The sequence below is a fragment of the Lynx rufus genome, unplaced genomic scaffold, assembly GCF_022079265.1.
Source record: "Lynx rufus isolate CCGP_SWC_20201006 ecotype Redwood Valley unplaced genomic scaffold, mLynRuf1.p SCAF_5, whole genome shotgun sequence".
NCBI classification, from domain to species: domain Eukaryota; kingdom Metazoa; phylum Chordata; class Mammalia; order Carnivora; family Felidae; genus Lynx; species Lynx rufus.
In genome coordinates this window covers 45,174,638-45,199,085 of record NW_025814867.1, presented here as the reverse complement: position 1 = coordinate 45,199,085, position 24,448 = coordinate 45,174,638, and the positions used below count along the sequence as shown (strand labels likewise).

General features: G+C 40.7%; 1 protein-coding gene across 1 annotated transcript in view; it reads left to right on the top strand.

Moving 5' to 3' along the window:
• ERICH6 (glutamate rich 6) overlaps positions 1-23,637 on the top strand; it is a 28,966-nt gene extending 5,329 nt beyond the window's left edge. Inside the window, exons 3-14 of the mRNA XM_047099809.1 lie at positions 663-754; positions 3,744-3,806; positions 4,082-4,137; positions 4,231-4,347; positions 6,698-6,811; positions 7,763-7,920; positions 9,058-9,128; positions 10,206-10,351; positions 12,830-12,915; positions 15,535-15,690; positions 18,821-19,049; positions 23,374-23,637. Of these exons, the coding sequence (XP_046955765.1) occupies positions 663-754; positions 3,744-3,806; positions 4,082-4,137; positions 4,231-4,347; positions 6,698-6,811; positions 7,763-7,920; positions 9,058-9,128; positions 10,206-10,351; positions 12,830-12,915; positions 15,535-15,690; positions 18,821-19,049; positions 23,374-23,637 (1,552 nt within the window). The remainder of the gene's footprint in view (positions 1-662; positions 755-3,743; positions 3,807-4,081; positions 4,138-4,230; positions 4,348-6,697; positions 6,812-7,762; positions 7,921-9,057; positions 9,129-10,205; positions 10,352-12,829; positions 12,916-15,534; positions 15,691-18,820; positions 19,050-23,373) is intronic.
• Positions 23,638-24,448: the final 811 nt, after the last annotated feature.

The window sequence follows — 24,448 nt, the reverse complement described above, 5'->3', positions numbered from 1 at the left end:
CTTACTTGTTACCAGTAACAGTCATTGTAACTAGTAAAAATCAATACATTTCTGCCTTCCTATCATGTCAATGACAACTCAAGTAACTGAACTACTTGCAGAAAGAATAAATAATACACATTGTTTGATTACAGCGCATTTCACTTCAACTCTTAAAAAAAAAAGTTTGGGTTATTTTTAGGCTACTTAATCGGGTCGCCTGGCTGGTTTAGTCGGAGGCACATAGGGCTCTTGAACTCGAGGTTGTGAGCTCGAGCCCCATTTTGGGCGTAGGGATTACTTAAATAAATAAAACTTAAAAATACATAAAAATAAAATGAATAATATGTCTCATTTAAATTCAAGTAAATGTTTAAACACACACACCATCACCACCACCATCAACACACATGCACGGACATAGTGGTCGTAATTTACTCCCTGGAGGGAAAAATATGGTATCGGGAGACTCCGGGACTTAGAAAGGAGTACTTTCCCTATAATGCAAACACACTGTGCCTGACTTTACTGAGAGGCAAGAATGGAGGAAAATATTTCAAAGAAAATAGAAAGCCGGATCTTCAACCTACGTGTGTTACTTGATGGTTAAATGTGCTATATTTGGAAGAATGGCTAACAATTATGTAGGCACACTCACAATTAAGATTTTGTCTCAACTTCAGGACTATGTATCACAGTTTGTATCCAGGAATTCCAACGTCAGTACAAACAGAAGAAAGCTGGCTTCAAAAATTTTCTGGCAAAAGGCAGCCAAGTGAGTAGTTTGATTTCTTAGCTTTTGCTCAGAGATGGGATTGCACATCGGAAAGAGCATGGCTGCAGGCACTGGGGGAGAGCCAGGATTGAATCCCAGCCCAACACAAACTGACACGGAGATGAGGGCCTCATGGAGTCCCAGGTTCTTCCCCTGTCAGTAATAATAGTAATACTTTGTCACAGAATTTTTATGAAAAGCAAAATGAGATTAAATATCGAAACCCTTTGGCATTTCGTCTGTAATAAATGCTAATGTTTATGTTCTCATAAAAAAAAATCTGCCATTTTATTTTGATGCATATCTTCATTTTTTATCAAAGCAGTAACATGCACGCTGTAGTCTAAATGTCAACCATCAAGAGATAGATAATACAAAAATTAAAATTTTAATTTATCCCAGTATAAGGATTTATGAATAGACTTTCCTGGTAAGTTTTGTATTTGTTTTATGTCACTTATTCATCAGACGTTTATTGAGCACCTATCATATACCAAGCACCCATCATAGTCCAAACCCTGTTCTAGGGAAATGGCAATGAAAACAAAAACAAAAACAAAAAAACGAAAACGCCGGTCCTCGAGATCTGGCATGAAAAGTGTGGAGGGTGGAGGTGATGGTGAGAGAGATCATAAAAAATAAGGAAAATAAGGAAATATATATAACATATAATTAGGTGATAATATATGTATTATGTATACATTATATATATTACATATAATACATTAAGTGCTAAGGAGGAAAAGCAGAGGAAAGGATGGAAAATGTTGGGTGGGAGGGGTAAGTTTACACAGGGTGCTCAGGGAAATCTTTACTGAGAAGCTAAACTATTTGAGCAAAGACCTCAAGGACATGAGACAGTGAGCCAGGATGATCTTAGGGAAAGATTATTCCAGGCACACGGACTAGCAGGTGCCTCCCCCTAGAACAAGGAGGCAGTTGGTGTGGTTGCGGTAAAGTCATCAGGAGGAGAACTGAGTGGGGGATAAGTTCAAAGAACTAACTGAAGACCAAATCTTTTTCAATGGGAATGAAGTAGAAAGTTCCCTGAGGATTTGCACAGAAGAGTGACAAAATCGAACATAAAAAGGGACCAAATATTAGGAAGATGCTAATAATTCCCAAATTAATCTACACAGTGTAATTCTGATGGGATGTTTCAATGGAATTTGACAAGTTGATTTGTCGCCCTTGCTTCGCAGTGTTAAAAGACAAACTGAGGTATTTTCAGATTTCTAAATTTGAGCAAACATGAATGGAATGGAGCAATGCCAAACTGGAAATAGGTGGGAGGGCTTCCCAGACAACAGTAAGGAGATTTTTACAGAGAAGACACCAGAGCAAAACGAGGAAATTTTTTGATTGGCTATGGCTTAAGGGGTTGTATTACTTGGGAAAGCCTGGTTGGCTGTTTGTGGTTGGCTGTTCCTAACCTTGAGGCATTTACAGAAATTGACTCTGGCTCAGGTTTCAGTTTGCTTTCCTAGGCTACACACGAAGGCATTAGGGCCATCTCATCTGATGGCCACTTGATTACTTTAACAGCAGGAACCTAGTGTACCTCTCCATTTCTTTCAGACCTTCTTTTATAGTCCCCCCCCCCAATATAGGACTCGTGCAGCTCTTACTATAGTCTTGTATTGATGTAACAATTGGAAACTTTTTTCCTGTTATATTTACTAATTGATTATTGTCAACAAGAAGGAAATTATTGATTTCTATATATTAATCTTGTATCGGACCCCCTTGCTGAAATTTCTTATTCTAATAGTTTCTAAGTTGAAAGTCTAGGAAACAATTATATTTCCTGTAACGGCAACTTTATCTCTTCTCTAATTCTTTTACTTAGCAGTGTATCATGGATATCTTTCCATGTCAGGAAAGATTGATCTAATTCAATGAAACAACTGCATAATATTCCCTTATATACAGTTATTATGGCTTATGTAATAAAACGGATTGCTAGGTATTTCAGAGTTGGTGTGGTTTGATGTTTTGAGCTCGTCCCTATAACAAATAATGCCTTAATAAACACCTGTGTGCGTTAATTTTTTCATACCTATACTGGCATTTCTGTTGGACAACATGCCTAAAACATATTCAAAATTTTTTCAGGTACTCCACATAGGAAAGCACATCACTTTCTGAAGCCCACCTCTTTCTCCAGTAGCAGTCCTTGCCGCCCATGGCTCTGGGGGGAAATGGGCCAGCTCCCCCCCCTTTACCCCTGCCCCCACTGTAGGTTGATCTCACTGGTTTTCATCATTCCAATTCTATCAGCTTAAATCTCCTAGACGGTTATTCCAAGTTGCTGATGTCCGCCTTCCCCATTTCTAATACTGCCCTGGAATCTGTGGAGGGAATAATCCTCCTGGTTGAGTTAACGGTCTTGAATTAGAACCTCTAGCACCCTTCTACCTGAAAAATCTTTTACAAAGTAACAGGTAGAAGGTAGACACCATAGTACTTTTAAAAACCAGAAAATGGAACACCTCGGTGGCTCAGTCGGTTAAGCATCCGACTCTCGATTTCGGCTCAGGTCATGATCTCACAGTTCATGATATCCAGCCCCGCATCAGGCTCTGTGCTGCCAGTGTGGAGGCTGCTTGGGATTCTTTCTCTCTTGCCCTCTGCCCCTCCCCAACTTGTACTCGCACACACACACTCTCTCTCAAAATAAATAAGCTGGAAAAAAAAAAGCAGAAAACATAAGAGTCTGCACCAATGTTTATAGTCAAGTGAAATATGCATCTCTGTAGTATGTTAGGACTAGAAAGGAACAGGGAAACCTTTTTCGATGTGATAGATCAGTGGTGCCTTCCCTCTGTTCCTTATTGTTGATAAAATGTTATTTGGAAAGGGCAAAAAAGTAAAAGGTCAAACAAACACAAATAAGGGTACTTACTTTTCCAAAAGGCATATTTTCTTTTGTATTAAACTTCTTTTCTACTTTGTCAGGATTGATGACAAGTGTATGCTCGTTTTACAGGGAAGAAAGCACCCTCTGTAATTAAGGAACCTGAACATGAAAATCTGGCTTCTAAGTTAAGAGGTAAATAGATAGAGTCCTTCCCTCTGCCGGCAAAGGCAAACCAGCCTTAACTCAGACAGTGCACACCCCCTCTAGAAAAGCCCTCCCCTAAGAATATGCTCAAGAAGGTGGTGAAAAGGTTTCAGGGCATTTAAACTGTGTGTGTGTGTGTGTGTGTGTGTGTGTGTGTGTGTGTGTGTGTGTGTGTTTGACATGGGGTAGTGGGCTAGGAGAAAATGGAACACACTGTACTAAGGTTTTAAACTTCCTTTCTAAATCGATGCTTTTCTCTGCAGAAAAATGGGTAATTAATCCAGAAGAGCGAAAACTGAATGTTTTATGTGAGTTGGAGGTAAGAAATGTTTATCAGTCCAATAGTACACAGGGTTCGTTGTAAATACCACTTATTCAAACGTTGATTCTCTCTCTCTTTTTAAAAATGTAGTTTAAAGAAGACTTCATAACACTGTTTGAGCCAGCTCTGAAAACACTGCCCAGCATTGGGCCACCATCCATTCTGAAATTCAAACAAGAGAGTTCCAATATAGGCATTAACTTCAAGGTGATTTTAATTCATATTATTTTTAAATTTGAAAATGTTTTTTATTGATAAATGATGTCATAAGCCACATGATGATTTGCACACAAGACAGTGAACATGCTTTTTAAAAAATACACGAAGAGCTCATTTATTTGGAGTAGCACTTAGGGTGGCTGTGTTTGTTTCCTGGGGCTGCTGTATCCAAATACCGCAAACTGGGTGGCTTAGAACCGTAGCAACTTGTTGTCTCGTCATTCTGACAGCTAGAGGTTCAAAATCAGTATGTCAGCAAGTCCAGCCTGTAGGGGAGCATCCCTCCTTGCCTCTTCCTAGTTCCGGTGTGGCCATCAACCCTTGGCTTTCCTTGGCTTGTGGCTTCTCCATTCCGATCTCTGCCTCAGTTGTCCTGGTGTTCTCTGCATCTGTTTCCAAACGTCCCTCTTCTCCAGGCACACCACTTAAATTAGATTATGTAAATTATGTAGATTATGTAAATTAGTTACAACTTCAACCTATCTTTTCAGGGGACAAAATTCAACACACCAGAGCAGTGGGGGACCGAATGGTGGTATGATTATTTGCAAACTCGGGTGACCTGGCCATGTGGAGAGAACAGCATGCTCCCCAGATTGGGACCCCCTTATTTCTTCTGGGGTCTGCTAAAGGTGCAGGCTTATCCACTGGAAATAAAAGCCATCAATTGTTTGAGGCTGTGCCCCACAGATGTGTACGCAGGGTTGATGGGAACGCTGTGTGGACACAATAACGTGCTGCTCATTGCCGCTTTGTGCAGCACATTAAACTATGCAAGTCTCACAAGGAGTTGCACACTAAATGTCATGTAGTATCAGTCAATATTTGCTCTTTATATCTGTCCATGTTTCTAAACTTTATGGCCACCCTATAGACTCTTCAGGCTGAAATTCTTTTATTCAAACCTAGCTCCTTTCTCTTTCTGAACCACAGAAGTTTGTAGTCAAGGAAGTGTCTTGAGTTTTCTTCTGCTGACACCCGGAGATGGTCCTAAACATGAGGAAAGCCTTGTAGCCTTTCTTCCAGGGAGTTGTGCCTGCATTGGCACCAAGGCAGGGCTGGCTTCTCCTGGATCTTGGGCAGATCCTTCAGGTCCGCCTAGATGGGGCTTTGACACTAGTGTAGTTCAGAGGCGGCAGTAGCTGGCTCGCCAGCTCTCCTCTCCAGCTACACACTCTCCAGGAGCAGATTCCAGCCCCCCTCATGGTCTTTGGAAGAATCTCCACCTTGCTTCCCCCACAGGTGAAGGGGTGAAGGGACCATGGGCTGAGGAGCTCATTAGCAAGACCCTCATATGGAAGGGTTGTGGATGGCCTGGAATCGCCACACTCTTTTTCTGCCTGCTCCGTCACTTAGGTGACAAACTACATGTGTCACCGCCATCTCTCTATGGTGGGGCTTTACTCTCCAAGGGTTCTGCTGTCAGCGATGTGCAGTACTTGCCATTGGGTAGTTTCGGTAACCTCAAGATACGGGCCATCACTCTGGTGGTGAATGCCTGGCTGCACAGGCCCCCTCGCCACCCTTTGGCCCCACAGTGGCCATTTTGCTAGTCCCAGAGAATGGCAAATTACAGCTGGCTTGGTAGTGTTCATGACCTGCGACTCATACATGATGTGGGTTTTTCCTGGAGGCCTGTGCTAAGGCTGCTTGCTTGCCCAAGAACCCCTGCAGTCACAGTCGTGACCTCAAATCATAAATATGGCCATAGTGCACCAACCCTTGAGCCCCTAACTCCCCTCTGTCCTGTTGCTTCTCCAGGTCTCCCCCACCCCTTCTGAATTACCTTCACAGCACAGTCAGGAGAATCCAGACCCCCAAGCTGGGGCTAACGCGTTATCCTCTGTCTCGTGCCTCTAGTTACACGCCATAGCGCCCCTCCCCCATGAGGAACTCCGCTGTCAATAGTAAAGTCATTTGTGCAACTTTCTTCTTGCGATGAGGAGACATCCTAAGGATCCACAAGCTCCTGATGGGCTCAGCTGTGCTCTGGTGAACGGTGCCAGACAGAAGCCCTCAATATACCACCTCAGCCTCTTCAGTGCTCACCAGCCCTTGAGTAGAAATAATGTCTCATTACTGAAATACACAGATCTTGCTAGCTTGGTGCCTTCTGGTAGAGGATCTTAGCCCCCTGAAAGTTCCCCACCAGCTAGTTCAGGGGGCCCCCAGGGATTCCGGCAGGAGTTCTCAGGCAGGTTGGCACACAGCCCACCAGCCCTGCTCTCCTTCTGGACTTTTGCTGGCCCTGCCCAGAGTCCCAGGAGCATCTACTGCTCCCAGGGGCTCTGGGCCCTCTTGTGGGCACTCATTTATTCTTGTTTTCCTCTCTCTGAAGGAAGAAGAGGAGGAGATATCGCCCACGTGTGAATTTTGTGGAGGCGATCTAAAATCATTTCTTTCCAATATGGATGTTTACTATGACGATGATAGCTCTAAACCAATAGAAGATGTGAGTTCTAATGCAGGTTCACTGAGGAAATGGTGTTATTTTTAAACACACGAAGTGTTTCCTCCCCCGCACGGCAAGTCTTAAAAGAGTTACATGTTAGCTGTTGGGGAAATGCAAATCATAATCACAATGGGATACCATTCCATACCCACTAGGATGGCTATAATTAAAAAGACAGATAATAACAAGTGTTGGCAAGGATGCAGAGAAACTGGTACTCTCATATACTGCAAAGGGGGAATGTAATACGGTGTAGCCACTTTGAGAAACTGTCTGGCAATTCCCCCAAAAGTTAGAGACATAGTTACCTATAGCCCAGCAGTTACACTTCTAGATATATACTCAAGAGAACTGACAACATATACCTACACAAAAACTTAACACACAATGTTCATAGGAGCATGAGTCCTAACAGCCAAAAGTGAAAACAACCCAAACATCCATCAACTGATGAATGGGTAAATAAATGAGATATATCCATACAATGGAATATTATTTAACCATAAAAAGAAATGAAGGGCTGATACATGCTACAACATAGAAGAACCCTGAAAACATTATGCTAAGCAAAAGAAGCCAATCACAAAGTACCACAATTGTATGATTCCACATATATGAGCTGAACAGAACAGGCAAATGTATGCAGACAGAATTTAGCTTAGTGGTTTCCAGAGGCTGAGGGGAGAGATGGGAAGGGTTAACGGATAAGAGTTCGTGTTCTAAAAGTTGGCCGCAGTGATGGTTTTGCACAACTCTGTGAATACACTAAAAGCCATTGACAAGCACATTTGAAATGGATGAATTGTACGGTATGTGAAGTCTATCTCAATCAAGCTGTTACTAGGAAAAAGCTACCATAGATTGTTATCCAAATTTCATTAGCCATTTTTGCCCCCTGTAATTATCTTCCTCTAGGACTAATGAGATGAACATGACCTCTTTGTTTTCCAGGTCTCCTGTTGTAGTTATTTTCAAAATCTGATTGACTACATCTATGAGGAAAAACAAAAAACCCAAAGCTCTAAAGCTGAATTAATCTGTATTGACCCTCATGCAGCCCATGGCAGTGAAGTTGATAGACTCAAAGCAAAGGAAAAAGCCCTGCGGAGGTAACATTGAGCCTTTGATATTGAAACTCAGGCCCACTTAAGCTTTTTGTAAATGAACCTTGTTTTTTTCAAAATATTTAATTTTGAAGATGTGTTCTCAGTAATGAAATAAAAATTGGCCAAAGCAAACCTATAAAAATTCCTGGTGGGGGGCGCCTGGGTGACTCGGTTGAGCAATCGACTCTTGATTTCAGCTGAAGCCAGGATCCTAGAGTCATGGGATCAAGCCCCACGCTGGGCTCCAAGCTGAGCCTGGAGCCTGTTTGAGATTCTGTCTCTTTCCTTCTGCCCCTTTCCCCAATTTGAGCTTTCTCTCTAAAATTAAGAAAAAAATTTAATTTGTTAAATAAAAATAAAATAAAATTCCTGGTAGATGTTATTGAGATTCAGAAGCTCCCAGAAACTCTGGAAACTCACCAATTCAAAGTAGAAATTTACCAGGGTGCCTGGTTGGCTCAGTCAGTGAAGTGTCTGACTCTTGATTTGGGCTGGGGTCGTGATCTCACGGTTGTGGGATCAAGCCCTGCATATCAGGCTCTGTGCTGAGCATGGAGCCTGCTTAGGATTCTCTTCCTCCCTCCTTCTCTCTGCCCCTTCCCTGCTCATGCTTTCTCTCTCTCTGAAAATAAATAAACATTTTTTAAAAATAAAAATAAAATAAAGTAGAAATTTACCAATTGTGGGGCACCTGGGTGGCTCAGTCAGTTAAGCGTCTGACTTCGACTCGGGTCATGATCTCATGGTTCGTGAGTTTGAGCCCCGCGTCGGGCTCTGTGCTGACAGCTCAGAGCCTGGAGCCTGTTTCAGATTCTGTGTCTCCCTCTCTCTCTGACCCTCCCCTGTTCATGTTCTGTCTCTCTCTGTCTCAAACATTAAAAAAATATATATAAAAAAAAAGAAATTTACCAATTGCAAATTCTCAGGGCAATTTGGAATTCCCATATTGGAGAAATTTGTTGAATTTGTTGCCTGAAGAGAGTAGAAACTTATATGTATGGATTAAATGCCTGGATTCACAAGTAATAATAGATAAAAATAATAATGGATAGTATGTAAACAGTTAAAATTTGTACTAAAATTCTGTTTTAAGCTTCAAACACATTTTGGATTTATACAGCATATTTTTTAATTTTGTAGAAAACAGGAGCGACAAATGGCCAGACAATTTGCACTAATGACAAATGAACAGACTAATTTATCTGAAGACGGTGAGTTCCTCAATGCTGGTGTTATGGGTCAGTTGTTCATCAGAAAGCTCAGATGTTTGACCAAAAGCTACAATTGGTATTTTAAAAAATATATTTAAAATGTTCATTTCAGTCAATGTAGCAGTTAAAATGGCTCAGAAAGGCTGGTGTTTCAGCTTTCTGGCTTTCGAAGTTTTTAGTCTTCAGCTTACTATTGTTATTGACTGAAATAAATTAGCAACATCTACAGAACACTTTACAGATAGCCGAAAAGAGCTTACTGAATTCATTGTCTCTTGGTTTATTAAGCACACATTCCCTTCTGTTTTCAAGCTGGGATATGGAAAAATCCGTCAAAAATAAATCACAATTGTTTCTTCATATGTGGACCAGTATGGCTATAGTGTGGGTGAAATGGAAAGAGCACTGATTTTTAGAATCAAGTTCTTGATTTATGTACTCGCTTTTCTCCTTATAGGCTGTCCGATTTGGGGCAAAGTATTTAATCTTTCTGAGCACAGGCTCCTCCTCTACCACTCAGAGCTATTGAAAAGTACTTAGAGGGGCGCCTGGGTGACTCAGTAGGTTAAGTGGCTGACTCTTGATTCCAGCTCAGGCCATGATCTCATGGTTCGTGAGTTTGAGCCCTGCATCGGGCTCCAACTGACAGTGCAGAGCCTGCTTGGGATTCTCTCTCTCTCTCTTTCTCTCTCTCTGCCCCTTCCATGCACTCTCTCAAAATAAATAAACTGAAAAACAAACAAAAAAAATTAAAAAAAAAAGATACTTAGGAAAGACGGACATTTGTTTTGGTTTAAACTAAATCCCTGGTACAAAGTTCCTTAATATTCAAGTGTTTCCTACTAAACACAAAGCCAGAAAATTCCACTTAATGAAAATCATCATTCTTTGCTTAACAAGGGAATGTCTTTATTTTTTAACAAAAGAACACACTCACTTTAATTTAATGAAAGCCTCATTTTTCTGCCATTAAAAGAAGTCTGATGAATCAATACATTTGTAATAAGGTTTGCAATTTCATTTTAGAAGAGAGGTTTTGGAAAATTTAAAACAAATATGTGATTCTTTTCCCATTAGAGCCAAAGCACTTAAAAACAATTTCTTACCAACTTTCCGTGGATATTCCAGAAAAAGAGCTATTTGATGACAGACTACTTGATTTCCAACTAGAAAACAGAAACATATCCATTGTTTGTTGTGATGCTAGAATAGCATGTGGACAGGTAATTATCTTGCCTTTTTTTTTTTTTTTACTTGCTATTCTTTAAAATCAGTTTTACCTGAAGTTGTAAAAGCTGTCATAATGAATACAACAGGTTGGCTACATGACACATTTAACTCTTTGTCAAGAAGAAATGGTACAGATGTGGCTTTTTAACTTCTACTAGACTTTAAAACAATGTTTTTACATGTTTTATGGTAGTCTATTTTGGCTAAAGCCTTTTTATTTTAAAATGTGATTGTTGTACATTAAAAAATGTTTGGAACGCTTAAAAACTAAAAAAGAAGGGGAGAAATATCACCAAAACCTCAAGCACTTTCCCAAAATCATTGTTAATATTTCAACATGAACAAACTGGAAAACACCAAAGGAAAAAAAACCTTAAAAGCAGCACAGAAAAAGAAATTCTGTTTATATTTAAAGGAAAAGAGTTAGAGGGCTGCCTGCATGGCTCAGTTGGTTAAGCATCCCACTTTGGCTCAAGTCATGATCTCATGGTTCATGGGTTCGAGCCCTGTGTCAGGCTTTATGCTGACAGCTCCGAGCCTGGAGCCTGCTTCAGAGTCTGTGTCTCCCTCTCTCTCTGCCCCACCGCTCACACTCTGTCTCCCTCTCTGTCTCAAAAATAATAAAACATTAAAAAAAAAAATAGAGAAACTGTCAGATAACCTCCCAACAGCAACACTGGAAGTCAGAAGACAGTGGAATGTCTTAAAGAAAATAGTGGTCAATCCAGAAGTTGATAACCAGCTAACATATTTTTCAAGAAAATATGGCCCACCAAAACACTGTCTGGTAAAGTCAAAGATAATTTGTCACTATTAGCCCTTCATTAAAGGAAATTCTAAAGAATGTACTTTGTGTCACTAGATGGTCTGAGATTCAAGAAGGATGAAAAGAAAGTGGTACATAGTTTTTACGGATAAAACTAAAAGTTGGCTAATAAAACAACAATAATAATAGCTTGTGGCACTTCAAAAAACAGAAAAGAATAAAAATACATTTAAAAATAGTACATGATGGGAAATAGGTTAAATGTAATTATGGTACTATAAAGCCCTTGGTTTGGGAGAAGGGCAAATATTAAACCTTAACTTCAGACTTTGATAAATTAAGTTTGCTTGCTGAAATTTCTAGAGTAGCCAGAAAAAATAACAGAAGCAGAGAGTATAAGTTCCAAATGCGTAGAGACAGAACAGAAAATAGGATTATATATTTTAATTACCCCCCTCCAAAAGACAAAATTGCATAAAGGAAAAAAAAACATAACAGGGAACATACAGAAAATATCAAGGAATGTTAGTAATTATATGTAAATAGGCTAAATATTCCAGTTAATAGACAAAGAATGTCAGATTAGTTCTTTTTTTAGGGAAAAAATTCCAACTAGATGGTTTATAAGAGACACATCTAAAATATAAGGATACAAGAAGATTATAAATAAAAATGATATATCATGAAAATATTAAAGAGTATTACTAGAGATAAAGATTACTTCATAATGATAAAAGTTTTAATCCACCAGGAAGATACAACATTACAAAATATTTTTCCCAGTTTAAGATAGGCTCAAAATATGTAAAGCAAAATTTCACAAGAGGAAAAACCTTTAAATCCATAATTATAGTGGGATATTTTAGCCTACCTGTCTCAAAAATTGCAAGGGTTATTAGATAAAAAAAGTAGTAATACAATAGAATATTTGAACAATCCATGTAATAAATTTGACCTAATATTTATGGATTGAAAGATTAAATATTTTAAAGATGACATCCTTCCCAAATTGATTTATCCATCCAATGCAACTGCAGTCTGTTGAAGTATAATTTATATACAGTAAGATTCACCTTTTTCGGATGTACAGCTCTATGAATTTTGGCAGTTATGTAACCACTACTACAATCAGTATATTGAATCTTTCCATTGGGCTAGAGCTGGTTTGTAGTCTCCCGTTTTGTTTTTACAGTAAGATGTGAATAAGGTAAAAATTAAAAAAAAAAAATTCAAACAGATATGTAATGTCAGATCCCTGCCTGAAAACTTTTATCAAGTTATCTGCAGGGGTTAGGAATACTCTTTAATGATTCCTAAGGATTATTCCTGGTCACTGTTGCAGCGCCAAAAATTTATTTATTTAAAAAAATTTTTTTAATGTTTATTTTATTTTTGAGGGAGAGAGACAGAGTGTGAGTGGGGAAGGGGCATAGAGAGGGAGATACAGACTCTGAAGCAGGCTCCAGGCTCTGAGCTGTCAGCACAGAGACTGACACAGGGCTCAAACCCATGAATCACAAGATCATGACCTGAGCCGAAGTCAGACGCTTACCCAGCTGAGCCACCCAGGTGTCCCCCAAAAATTTTAATTAAGAAATACTTTGTATCACTGTCTAGCAAGCAAAGGATGCTTGTTACTATCATAATTGATGTGTTATATCTGGAACAATTAATGGTTAAGGGTCCTTTCATTTTTCGTGGTCAGATCATGAGGAATGAGCTCTTAGAGAAGCACTACAAACATGGGAGCAAGTTTCTGACTTCATTTCCAGATGGAACAACACAAATATTGTATCCTTTCAACAAGTTATTTTTATTAGTTTTATTTCTTTACAAAAATGATATAGAAAAAAATATATAGAAAGCTATAAAGAAAAAAAAAGTTATACCCCAAATCCCACCACCCAATGAAAAGCTATTAACATCTTATATAACTTTCCTATTTCTTTCTATGAGCATATATATATTTTTTTCATTTTTATTTATTTATTTTTGAGAGATAGAGTGTGTGCACAAGCAGGGGAGGGGCAGAAAGAGAGGGAGACACAGAATCTGAAGCAGGCTCCAGGCTCTGAGCTGTCAGCACAGAGCCCAATGTGGGGCTTGAACCCACAAACTGTGAGATTATGACCTGAGCCAAAGCTGGACACTCAATTGACTGAGCCACCCAGGTGCCCTATATAATTCTTTAAAAATCAATTCTTCAACTAGCTATTCATATTTTATAACTTTCCCTTTCTGCATAATATGTAATAATGTTATGAGTATATAATATGCAATAAATATAGAGATACACTGCCATTTTTATAACCATAAGGTAGTTAATAATGGGGATGTATTACAATTCATTTAACCTAACCACAAAGGTTGTTTCACTTTTTTTTTTTTTTTTTTGCTACTATATACAACAGCTAAATGTACAGCTTTGTGCAGACTTCTTTGCATACTTATCACTTATTTCCTTGAATTAAATGCCTAGGTGCCTAGGGGTAGAAATTCTGGGTAAGAAATTACAGATATTTGGGGCGCCTGGCTGGCCCAGTCAGTAGAGCCTTTGACTCTGTATCTCAGGGATGCGAGTTCAAACCCCACTTTGGGGGTAGAGGTTACTTAAACACATACACACACACACACACACACACACACACACACACACACACAAAACCTAAAGAAATCTGAATAAATTATTAAAAAAAGAAATTACAGGCATTTTAAAACTTTGGTAGACTTTCTCCCCCCAGAAAATATGTACCGATTTACACATCTGTGAGCAGCACATTATTTTTTAGTACAAAAATTCAGTATCTGTTTTATGAAACGCTAAGTGATTCATCACTTGAAATTCTGCCTGATGGCCAAGCCATTTGCTATTCTGACATAAAGGCCATTTAATACTTTTAGGAAAGTAAAAAACAAACAAAACTATAAAATGAGGTGGGCTTTTTGGTGACTAAAGGCCCCAATTTTTAGGAGAAAGTCATGTTTAGTCACAGTTTCCTAAAAGTCTAGTCAAATCCCAATAATCAACCAGAAAAATAACTTTCATGTCATAGGAATTATAATGAAGTTTTAGTCTGTAGGCCCTATGAGAAAGAGTGTAAGTTTTGTTTTAAATAAATACATTTAAATAAATACAGTACATTTTAAATAAATCTCCCCTTCTTTTATTATTATTATCAGTTAATTCCCTGGCTTTAATTCTTGAAGGCCATGGCTGCTTTTCAAAATGATTCAGAGTCAATCTAGTGTTTACTTCACCTCTGGGCTTCTGATCAGCTTAGATAGGACTGAGTATTAACGGTAAATTATCCTCAGTAGACTTTATTCTTTTTGATGCTATTGTAAATGGAATTATTTTCTTAATTACACTTTCAGTGCTGCTAGTATATAGAAATACAATTCACTGCTAGTATATAGAAATACAATTTATTTTTATATGTTGGTCTTGTAGCCTACAACCCTGCTGAACTTGTTTGTTCTAATATATTGTTTTGTGGATTCCTTCGGATTTTCTAAATACAAGAGCATGTCATCTGCAAACAAAGTTTTACATCTTTCATTTGCAGTCTGGATGCCATTCATTTCTTTTTCTTGCATAAAATTTCCCTGGTTAGAACGTTTAGTGTAATGTTGAATAGAAGTGGGGAGAATGGACATTTTTGTTTAGTCAGTGATCTTAGCGGGAAATCAGTCTTTCACCATTAAGTATGATGTTAGCTGTGGGTTTTTGTTAGATATTCTATTAGATTGAGGAGTCTCCCTTTCATTCCTAGTTCACGGAGTTGTTATCATGAAAAGATGTAAGTTTTTGTCAAATGCTTTTTCTTTTTTTTTTCTTTAAAAAAATTTTTCTTTAATGTTTATTTATTCTTGAGACAGAGACAGAGCATGAACAGGGGAGGGGCAGGGAGAGAGGGAGACACAGAATCTGAAACAGGCTCCAGGCTCTGAGCTGTCAGCATAGAGCCCGACACAGGGCTCGAACCCACCAACTGTGAGATCATGACATGAGCTGAAGTCGGACGCTTAACTGACTGAGCCACCCAGGTGCCCCTCAAATGCTCTTTCTGTGTATACTGAGATGATTTTTTTTTCTTTTTATTCTATCAATATAGTATATTTCATTGATGGATTTTTAGATGTTAAGCCAACCTTGCATTCCTGGGATAAATTCCTCTTTATCTAATACTATATAATCCTTTTTATATGTCACTGGATTCCATTTACCAGTATTTTGTTGAGGATTTTTGTGTCTTGTAAATATACTTTGATCCCATAAAAAGCATAAAATCCTTTGTGTAATAACAGTAACTCCCATTCTAGGATGGTTTCAAAGGGCTCTCTCATAAATTTATACCCAGAATAGTCAAGGACCATTAGAACAACTCAAATAACCTTATCTAATCTCAGCTACCCATCTGGAAACCTAGCCATCATCCGAGTGCCCAACAAAATAAATGGCTTCACTTGTATAGTCCAAGAAGACATGCCCACTGACCCTGCAATTTTAGCATTGCTAGATTCTTCTGGCAGAATTTCCTGCTATCATCCCAATGGAAATGTCTGGTAGGCTTCTAAGTTTCTCTTGCTGCCATTTGGTGGGGCGGGGGGGGGGGGGGAGGAGGGCGGTGGGGGTGTTGTGAAATTTTATTTTTTCTTTTATTTTTTCCAACTCTATTGAGATATAATTGACATTCAACAGTGTGTAAATTAAAGGCATAAAATGTGTTGATTTGATATACTTGATATATTTCAAAATGATTATCCCATTGCATTATCTAACATCTCCATCGCATCACATAATTACCATTTCTTTTTTGTGTTGAGAACATTTAAGATACGCTCTCTTAGCAACTTTCAAGTATATATACAGTATTACTAGCTATAATCTCTATGTTGTACATTAAATCCCTAGAACTTATTCATCTTATAACTAGAAGCTTTCTTTTTCCTTTGAAATGATAAGAATGGCTTTAAGATTTATTTAAGTTAGTCTTTGGCAGTAATGTTCAACTCAGAGAAATTTTTTATTTATGTCATTCCATTTGCTTCCCAGTGGAAAAAGCCCAGGCAACTATGTAAAACAAAGCTCATCATATTCTTTCTATAAACAGCAAGAAACATGAACTATATGATTTCAATATTAGAAAAAAACTCTCAATAAACTATATGGTCACCCTAAGGATTTGGGATATGAATCTAGTGATCTTCCTAGAGCCTGTGCCCTGATAATGTTATACTGACTCATCTATGGAAATAATTTACAATGGATAGCTGCTACACTGTGTTGTTATAGTTTGTGTTTGTGTGTGTGTGTGTGTTATTATAATTTGAGATATATTTGTAACTGTTCCTATATTCCTATAGCCACAACCAACAATAACATACAAACAAAATCTCTAAAGAAATTAAGATCCTGATCCAATTTTGACCTACTAACTTATATACTCTATGACTTCACATTATTTCATTTAACCTGAAAAAATTAAATTTGGGTCTTAATTTCATTTATTTTTATTTTTTTAATATTTATTTGTGAGGGAGAGATAGCGTACGAGCAGGGGAGGGGCACAGAGGGAGACACAGAATCCCAAGCAGGATCCAGGCTCTGAGCTGTCAGCACAGAGCCCAATATGGGGCTTAAACCCACAAACTGGGAGAATATGACCTGAGCTGATGTCAGATGCTTAACCGACTGAGCCACCCGGGCTGACCTTCAAATGCAGTTCAAACTCTTTGAGTTTTCAGAAAGAGATATTCTCCCCCCTTTAAATTATTTACAGGAATAGCAATCTCATCTTGAGAAATTCTGTCAGTAATTGACAAAATTAGGACATTCTGCCAGTATTTGAAAAACTTAGGACATTTGTGGGGTTTTTTTTTAATTCTTTTTTTTAATGTTTATTTATTTTTGACAGAGACAGAACGCGAGTGGGTTAGGGGCAGAAAGAGAGGGAGACACAGAATCTGAAACAGGCTCCAGGCTCTGAGCTGTCAGCACAGAGCCCGACGCGGGGCTCGAACTCACGAGCTGTGAGATCATGACCTGAGCCGAAGTCGGACGCTCAACCGACTGAGCCACCCAGGTGCCCCTGTGTTTTTTAAGTCCAAAGCAGCACTCAGTCCATTATCCCTATTTGTATTACTGGAGAATTTCTACTCATCCTTCTGGGTTTAATAAAGTGATGCTTTATTACGTTTGGTGAGGTACTGTATTGTCACCAAATATTCATTGGTTTCTAGGACTTTTCCCTTGTCTGTGAAGTCCCCTGATCCAGCAGCTCAATTCCTGGTGCTCTGATGGAACTTCCACATCCTCTCACAGACCCCTTCTAGCTGCCTCTTGTGCAGCAAGCCCATCCCCCTGCTGGACTGATGTTCTTTGCTTTATGTTTTTTAATTTTTTTTTAACATTTATTCATTTTTGAGAGCCAGAGAAAGAGAGAGAGGGAGAGCACAAGCAGGGGTGGGGTAGAAAGAGAGGGAGACAGAATCTGAAGCAGGCTCCAGGCCCTGAGCTGTCAGCACAGAGCCTGACGTGGGGCTCGAACTCATGAACTATGAGATCATGACCTGAGCGGAAGTTGGACGTTTAACTGACTGAGCCGCCCAGGTGCCCCTAGAAGGGTGTTCTTTGAAGCCACATTCTGAATCCTTACCACTACCAGCATGTGTCTGCACTCACAGAATATTTATCAAATGAACAATCTATGTAAATAATTGTAGCCAAATATTATTTTCATCCCCATTTCGAGATGAAACCAAGCCTTCCTCCTCCCAGATACAGTAAGATAATTACCTCAATTTCTCATTTGCACTTCTGTTATTAGATCACTACCACTAATCAATAGTGGGGAAAGAAGGTGTTAGTTATCTTACTCTAGGGGCCATCATAGCCAACTTGTCTAGTTAAAAAAATAATAATTTGTTATCAAATTCAGCCAACTCTCTAAATACCCAGAGCTCAAGAAAGGGGTGGTGATCCAAGTTGGGAGAAGGTGAGAGGGCATGAGGTAGAAGGGCAGTCATTAGTGCCACCAGATCGCACACTTGGTCAGGCTTGATATGTATGTAATGACGTAAAATGTAGTGTCGGCTATGCTGAGAGACTGGAGAGGCCCCATTAGTCTAACTTCCACCTTGTGCTCCATCACAGGGCTTTTCAGCTGCGCTCTGAGCCATCTCAGAGATGTTCCCCGAGCCACTCCTGCCCACACCCGGCCCTGATGAGAGCCCTCCTGGAAGGACTCCGGGCTCCCAGGTGCTGGGTGCTACGAAAACACACCCATCCTGTACTGAGGCCAACTAGGCCTTCCCCCGCTGCTCTGCATTTCGTCCTGGAGAAAATCCAAGCACTGTTCTTCTCCCCTCTTTCAGGGATCGCCTGGTGTCCTGTATGTCTGCTCGTCCAGACTAATCCTTTCCTGCTTCCCCTTCATTCTTCCCAGCGCATAGTTTTCCAGGCCCCTTTACCATCCTGGTTCTGCCTTTTGGACCCAGTCTGGACCCACTACTTCAAATTAGCATAAAATTCAGTGGCGGTATCACCATGCCAAAGGTTACCTGCGGTTTTGCACTCTCCATATGCTACTGGCTAGCATGAACTGTAGCTCCCCTTGGCCAGCAAATGACAGGGCTAATTTCAAGGTTGGATCATAACGTTACGTTTATAATTTTTAATTTCCTTTCTGCCCAGGGTATACATCAATATCTTGGGAGGTCAATATTCAGATCAAGCTGGCAACAGAGTAAGGGCTTGGAATTGGTCCAGTTCTGCCCCTACCTCACCCTTTGTGTCATTTAAACCTGTCTTTCTGGCTTTGAATCATTACATTGGAGTTCGCATCTTAGAACAAGACAAGATTTCAATCGCCTTTCTGGCAATGGGCCAACAGGCAAGAATCAGTGTCGGGACCAAAGTGAAGGTAGGTACATTTTTGAAAACAGTTCAAGGCACTTAGAATAATAAGAGTAAATGGCTTTTGTCAGTGTTATTACTCAGATTATACTTGCGTGTAATCTACGGCCTATTAAGAGTTTTGGAATTCAATGAAAAAAAACACATAGTGAAAATTTCAGGTGGAAATGAGGCAGCCTTATTGTTTGTTTTTCAGAAATTCCTTTTAGTTCACACTTAGATCCAACTAACATTTACTGTGTTTACTCTGAGACCAAGTAGTGTTGCTTTAGGGGTTTGGTTTTAGGGTTTTGTACTGTGTTTGTTTCTCCACTGTGCTATAGTAGAAAGCCCTGGACTGAGTCAGGAGACCTGGGTTCTCACCATGTGCAAGACCACACATATGTGCCATCTCCTTGGAGACACTTCCCAGACCTCCTAGTCCTTTGCCCAATCACGGCCTTCTCTGGGTCATGCATGTACTGCCCTTGGTCCCTATGCTCACTGAACCATGCTGCCTTACCTGCCCTTATGGCTGCCTTTCCTACTGGATGGTGAGCTCCGGAAGCACAAAATCTCTGCCTTACTGATTCCTCTATCCCACCCAGGGCATGGCTCAGAGGACATGCTCAGCGACTGGCAACGGTTAATATCCTGGTCTTCGGGTTACGGGGATGTAGTTTCATACCTCAACCTTGCCACTTAGCTTAGTGGGTGAACTTGAACTTCACGGCCCTTCTCTATTAGATGTGGATAATGCTTCCCACCAAATAGATGGCTGTGAAGATTCAAAGGGAATGCAAAGTACTTGGTGTGGTGCTTGGCACCGACAAAGTACTCAGTAAATGATAGCTCTCTCTGTTAGTCAATTATACCTCAATAAAGTTGAAATGTAGATAGATATAAAGAGAGATCTATGGGGGACACTGGGTGGCTCAGTCGGGTAAGTATCCGACTTCAGCTCAGGTCATGATCTTGCAGTTTGTGGGTTTGAGCCCTGCATCAGTGCAGACCCTGCTTGGGATCTTCCTTCTCCCTCTGTCTCTCTGCCCCTCTCCCACTGGTGCGTGCTCCCAGGCTCTCGCTCCCTCCCAAAAAGAAACATTCAAAAGTATGTATTTAAAAAAAGAGAGATCTATGTAGCATATCTAGTGTGCGGCTCCAAACACGCCCCTTCACCTCTGAGACCTTTCATTTCATCGATGATTAAAGGAAGAGATTGCTCCAGACCTCAAAGGTGTTGTCAACCTCTAAAAATTCTACACTTCTCAGTAAGTGGAAATAGGACCTCCATATTCAGTACAGGCAGGCCTATCTCATACACACCAAACAGAAGGGAGACCTCAGATCCAGCCAACAGGGACTGAGGATCTACGAAGTGCTCAGCACTATCCCTGCCACTTGCCATCAGTCCGGCCACCGCAGTCAGCTGTTCAGGCTCCCAACTATCCAGCGGCTTCTAATCCTACTCAGAGTAAAAGCCAAGGTCCTAGAAGAGACCTGCAATCCTGTACAGGCTCTGGACTTCCTTAATGTTCCCTCTGTTCTGCTCTCTCCTCCCTCGGCGTGCTCCAGCCACGCTGGCCTTCTCACTGTTCCTCAACAACACCCGGCATATCCCTGCCACAGGGCTTTTGCACCTGCTCTTCCCTCAACCTAAAACACCCCTCCCCTACTTAGCACACAGCTGCTGCGCCACTTCTTTCAGGTTTCTGTTCAGAGTCCTCTCTCCAGCACCCAGTCTAAACTAGTAGCGCCTCCTCCCCACCCCCACCCTGCCCTCTCTGTGCCTCTCTGGCCATATGGAGTCCTCTGGTTTTCTTTCCCTTCTAAATAGTTTGTCCTATCTACTTTGGTTTCTTCAACTCCGTAGTTAATTGCATTTTCAAAGAGATTTTTACAATTTGCCATCCTTCTCTTGTTCATTTCTACATGACCAAGGAATATGGCTTGCACTGTTTTCCCTGCTGTTTGAAATGTATTTATCATTTTTATTGGTGGCCGAGTCCAGAATTTTTGTGACTGTTCCATGTATATTCGACCCCCCAAAAAAGTGCACTGTTGTCACAAGCTTGTGTATGTCTACTGGTCCCACTGACACTTCTCTATCCTTTTCTTTTTATATTATTGGCTTACTTCTGAGCAACCTATGAAAGATGATTGCGAATTTGTTCCTTTCTCCCACTATTCCTATCAGGTTTTGCTTTCTGTGTCTTTAGAAATATAGGTTAGGAAATTACAGATGCTGACCATCTTCCTGGGGTTTTCCTCGCTTATTCGCTCTTCAGCTGTGCCCATTATGTGAGTCAGTGTTATCAGTGAAGGTTTTTCTTTTTGACAACAACAACAAAACTGTAACATTATCAATAGGTGTTATTCCCAATTTCCCTCCTGGCGACCTTTGCCTTAAATGCTATTCTACATGGTGTTAAATTGCTACACCTGCTTTCTTTTTAGTTAGCATTTGCTTGGTACATTTTTTTTTCATTCTTTGATTTTCAGTGTTTTTATACAGTTTTAGACGCGTCTCTTGCAAACAGTATATAACTGGATTTCGTTGTTTTCCTCAGCCTATTAGACTCAATCTTTTAATACATTGTATTTTAATGGTCACTCTAAAATTGTTAACACATCTTTTTTTTTCTATGTGCATAGAATTAATTTCTAAGTCTTCTAGTTATTTCTTCTCTTTGACAACCATTCTCTCAAAGTCCTCAGAAAATATTAACCACATATATTCCAAAGCCTCCCTCTGGCTACGAATGCAGTCTCCTTGAGTATTAGTATCCCTTATAAGTAAATCTGTCCTCTCTTTCACGGCCTCAATTTTCCTCAGATATTTGGTGATTCCTGGCCATGTGTTCATTTTGTAATTGAGGATCCTGGCTTTCCCGCATGTTCTGCTTACTGAAGTTAGTTTGTGGGGACTGTGGGAAAGTAAATGTACTGCAGAGGGGCAGAAGGCTGGCCCCAGTGCCAGACTTCCAGCCCCAGCCTGGGGGCACCATGGTTCAACGTGGAGGGCGAGGTGAGGGCTGGCTCCCAACTGGTCATCCTAATATTTACCTCAGGGCCCCTCCTGCTTCTCACTTTATTAATGTTGATCTCAGATTGTGTGTGTTTTGGGTTAGTGGTTTCATTTGGTCATTTCTCTCTCTGTGGATATGGTCCTGTTTGCTTTATGATTTTCAGGAATTCAATAAGATTATTCCTGCTGATCAAATTCTTTTCTATTTCCTTTTTAAAAAAAAATTTTTATTTAAAAAAAACGTTTTTTAATGTTTGTTTATTTTTGAGAGAGAGAGAGACAGAACACGAGCGAGGGAGACACAGAATCCGAAGCAGGCCCCAGGCTCTGAGCCGTCAGCACAGAGCCTGACGTGGGGTTCGAACTCATAAACCGCAAGATCATGACCCCAGCTGAAGTCGGACAATTAAACGACTGAGCCACCCAGGCGCCCCAAAAATCTTTCCTATTTCCTATAGCCATTGTCGATTTACTCTCTTAAAAAGTTTTCTGTCATCTTCCGGAATTTGGGATTGAAGGGAAGTCAAAAATGCTGGTCCATTCCTGTTATTCATCCATCTCATATTCCTCTGTCCCTCCCTCCCTCCTTACCTTCTGATGCAGGGAGGGATGAAAATGCTGTGAGTTCTTGTATCCCTTGCAGGTAAGTGGTCACTCTGCTTGCAGGACGTAGCAGTTCAGCTTGTATTTAGCCCACCCACTGAGGCCGGCCCTGAATCCACGCCCTGGAAACATTCAGGCAAGACCGTCCTACAGAGCCATTTCCCTACCTGCAGCTGCAAGGAGACCATCAGCCTGAATCACCAAAGGCTGTGAGGAGGGGTCATGGAGAGATTAATGTGGAATGGCCTCCTGGTGGGAGGGGCACGTTCTGGAAGGAAAGGAATTTCAGCCATCCGGGTCCTTCTTGAAAACTCAGCTCGGCTGCTACCTTCTCTGAGGAAGGCTGCCCACTCAGTGCCTTTCCTAGCTCCAGTCCAGCACGGACCATGCTCTCCCCACGGGGCATCTCCCGGGGAAGGGGCTGTGTTTGCGGCATCTTTGTGCTCCCCTCAGCATATGCTCATAAATTACTTGCATAAATTGTAAGCCTTTGAAAGTACCCAAATTCTATGTGCTCTGGCCTGCTCTGGTCTCTCGTATCTCCACAGCATTTCAGCCCCTTCCTCCTCCGGGTTAGAATAACACCACCACGGCCCCCTTGTGTAGCTAACAAGACTCGAGGGATTCCAACTCCAAATTAGTACCACCCCACACCTCCTCCTGCCTCCCGGTTTCCACAGATGGACCCTGAGCTTCTCTTCTCTTTCTCTGTGCTGAAAAGCTACCTAACCCTGAGGAGATTCCAGTTCTCCGATACCTGAATGGGGATGACCTTCTTCTGCTGGCCCATTTAATAAAGATTCGACGCCTGTTTCACAAACTTGAAGGATGTGCGAATTTCCCCTCCAGCCAGGTTTGGGAAAAGTTGAAGCTACCTTCCTACCTGTCTTCACTTTCTCTAAAACTAATTGACCTTTGTCACAATTCCGGTGTAAAGCAAGATACAATAAGAACAATAGAGGCTATAATAAACGAAAATATTTAATGCTGGCACTCCCATTTGTTTTGTTTTTCGGGGGGAGGGGGTGTGTGCGAGATTTCAAGTAAGTGTAAGGACCAGGAAATACCAAGAAATATGCTCTATTATACATTTAGAATACGGCCTGAGTCATCACTGGCTTACATCTGTAGTTGGAAAATGAAATCCGCTCTTCAGGACGCCAGAAGAGGAGCAAACAGCACCAAAGCCAATAGCACCAAAGTGAGAGGCAGGAGCTCTTCGGGGCGGGCTACAGCCTCACCCAGGAGTGCAGGGTCACAAAGTGCCATTTACCCCACGGGCGCCCCGCCTGCCGTCAGCCAGGCTGCTGCTTCTCTCCCACCTAGCAAACCTCAGGTCTCTCCCCAGAAGTCAACAGAGGTGCCTAGACTCATGGCTTGATCAGTGTTAGATGCCTCTCTCTTTTTTTTTTTTTAACTTTTGCCTTTTCCCCTCTCTTTTCACTCGTGAGTGAACTTTCAGTTTCTATCAAGTGAGACAAATATTAAACTAATTGGAATAATGTGCATCCATATAGCTCTGGAAAAATAGCACACAACACTACAACGTCTAACAGTGACAACAAAGCCTTCACTGAATCTGTTTTTGTACGACAGTAAGAACTGTTTTGGGGTGCGGAACCCATAGTGGATACTGAATAAAGCCTTGGAGACCGGAGAGAGAACGAGATGCCATGTTTTCCCTCGTTGCTTCATGTTTAGTGACAGAATGTTATTTAAAAGTATCTTTACTTTAGGGCCATCTGGGTGGCTCCGTCCATTAAGCACCCAACTTTTGATTTCAGCTCAAGTCACGA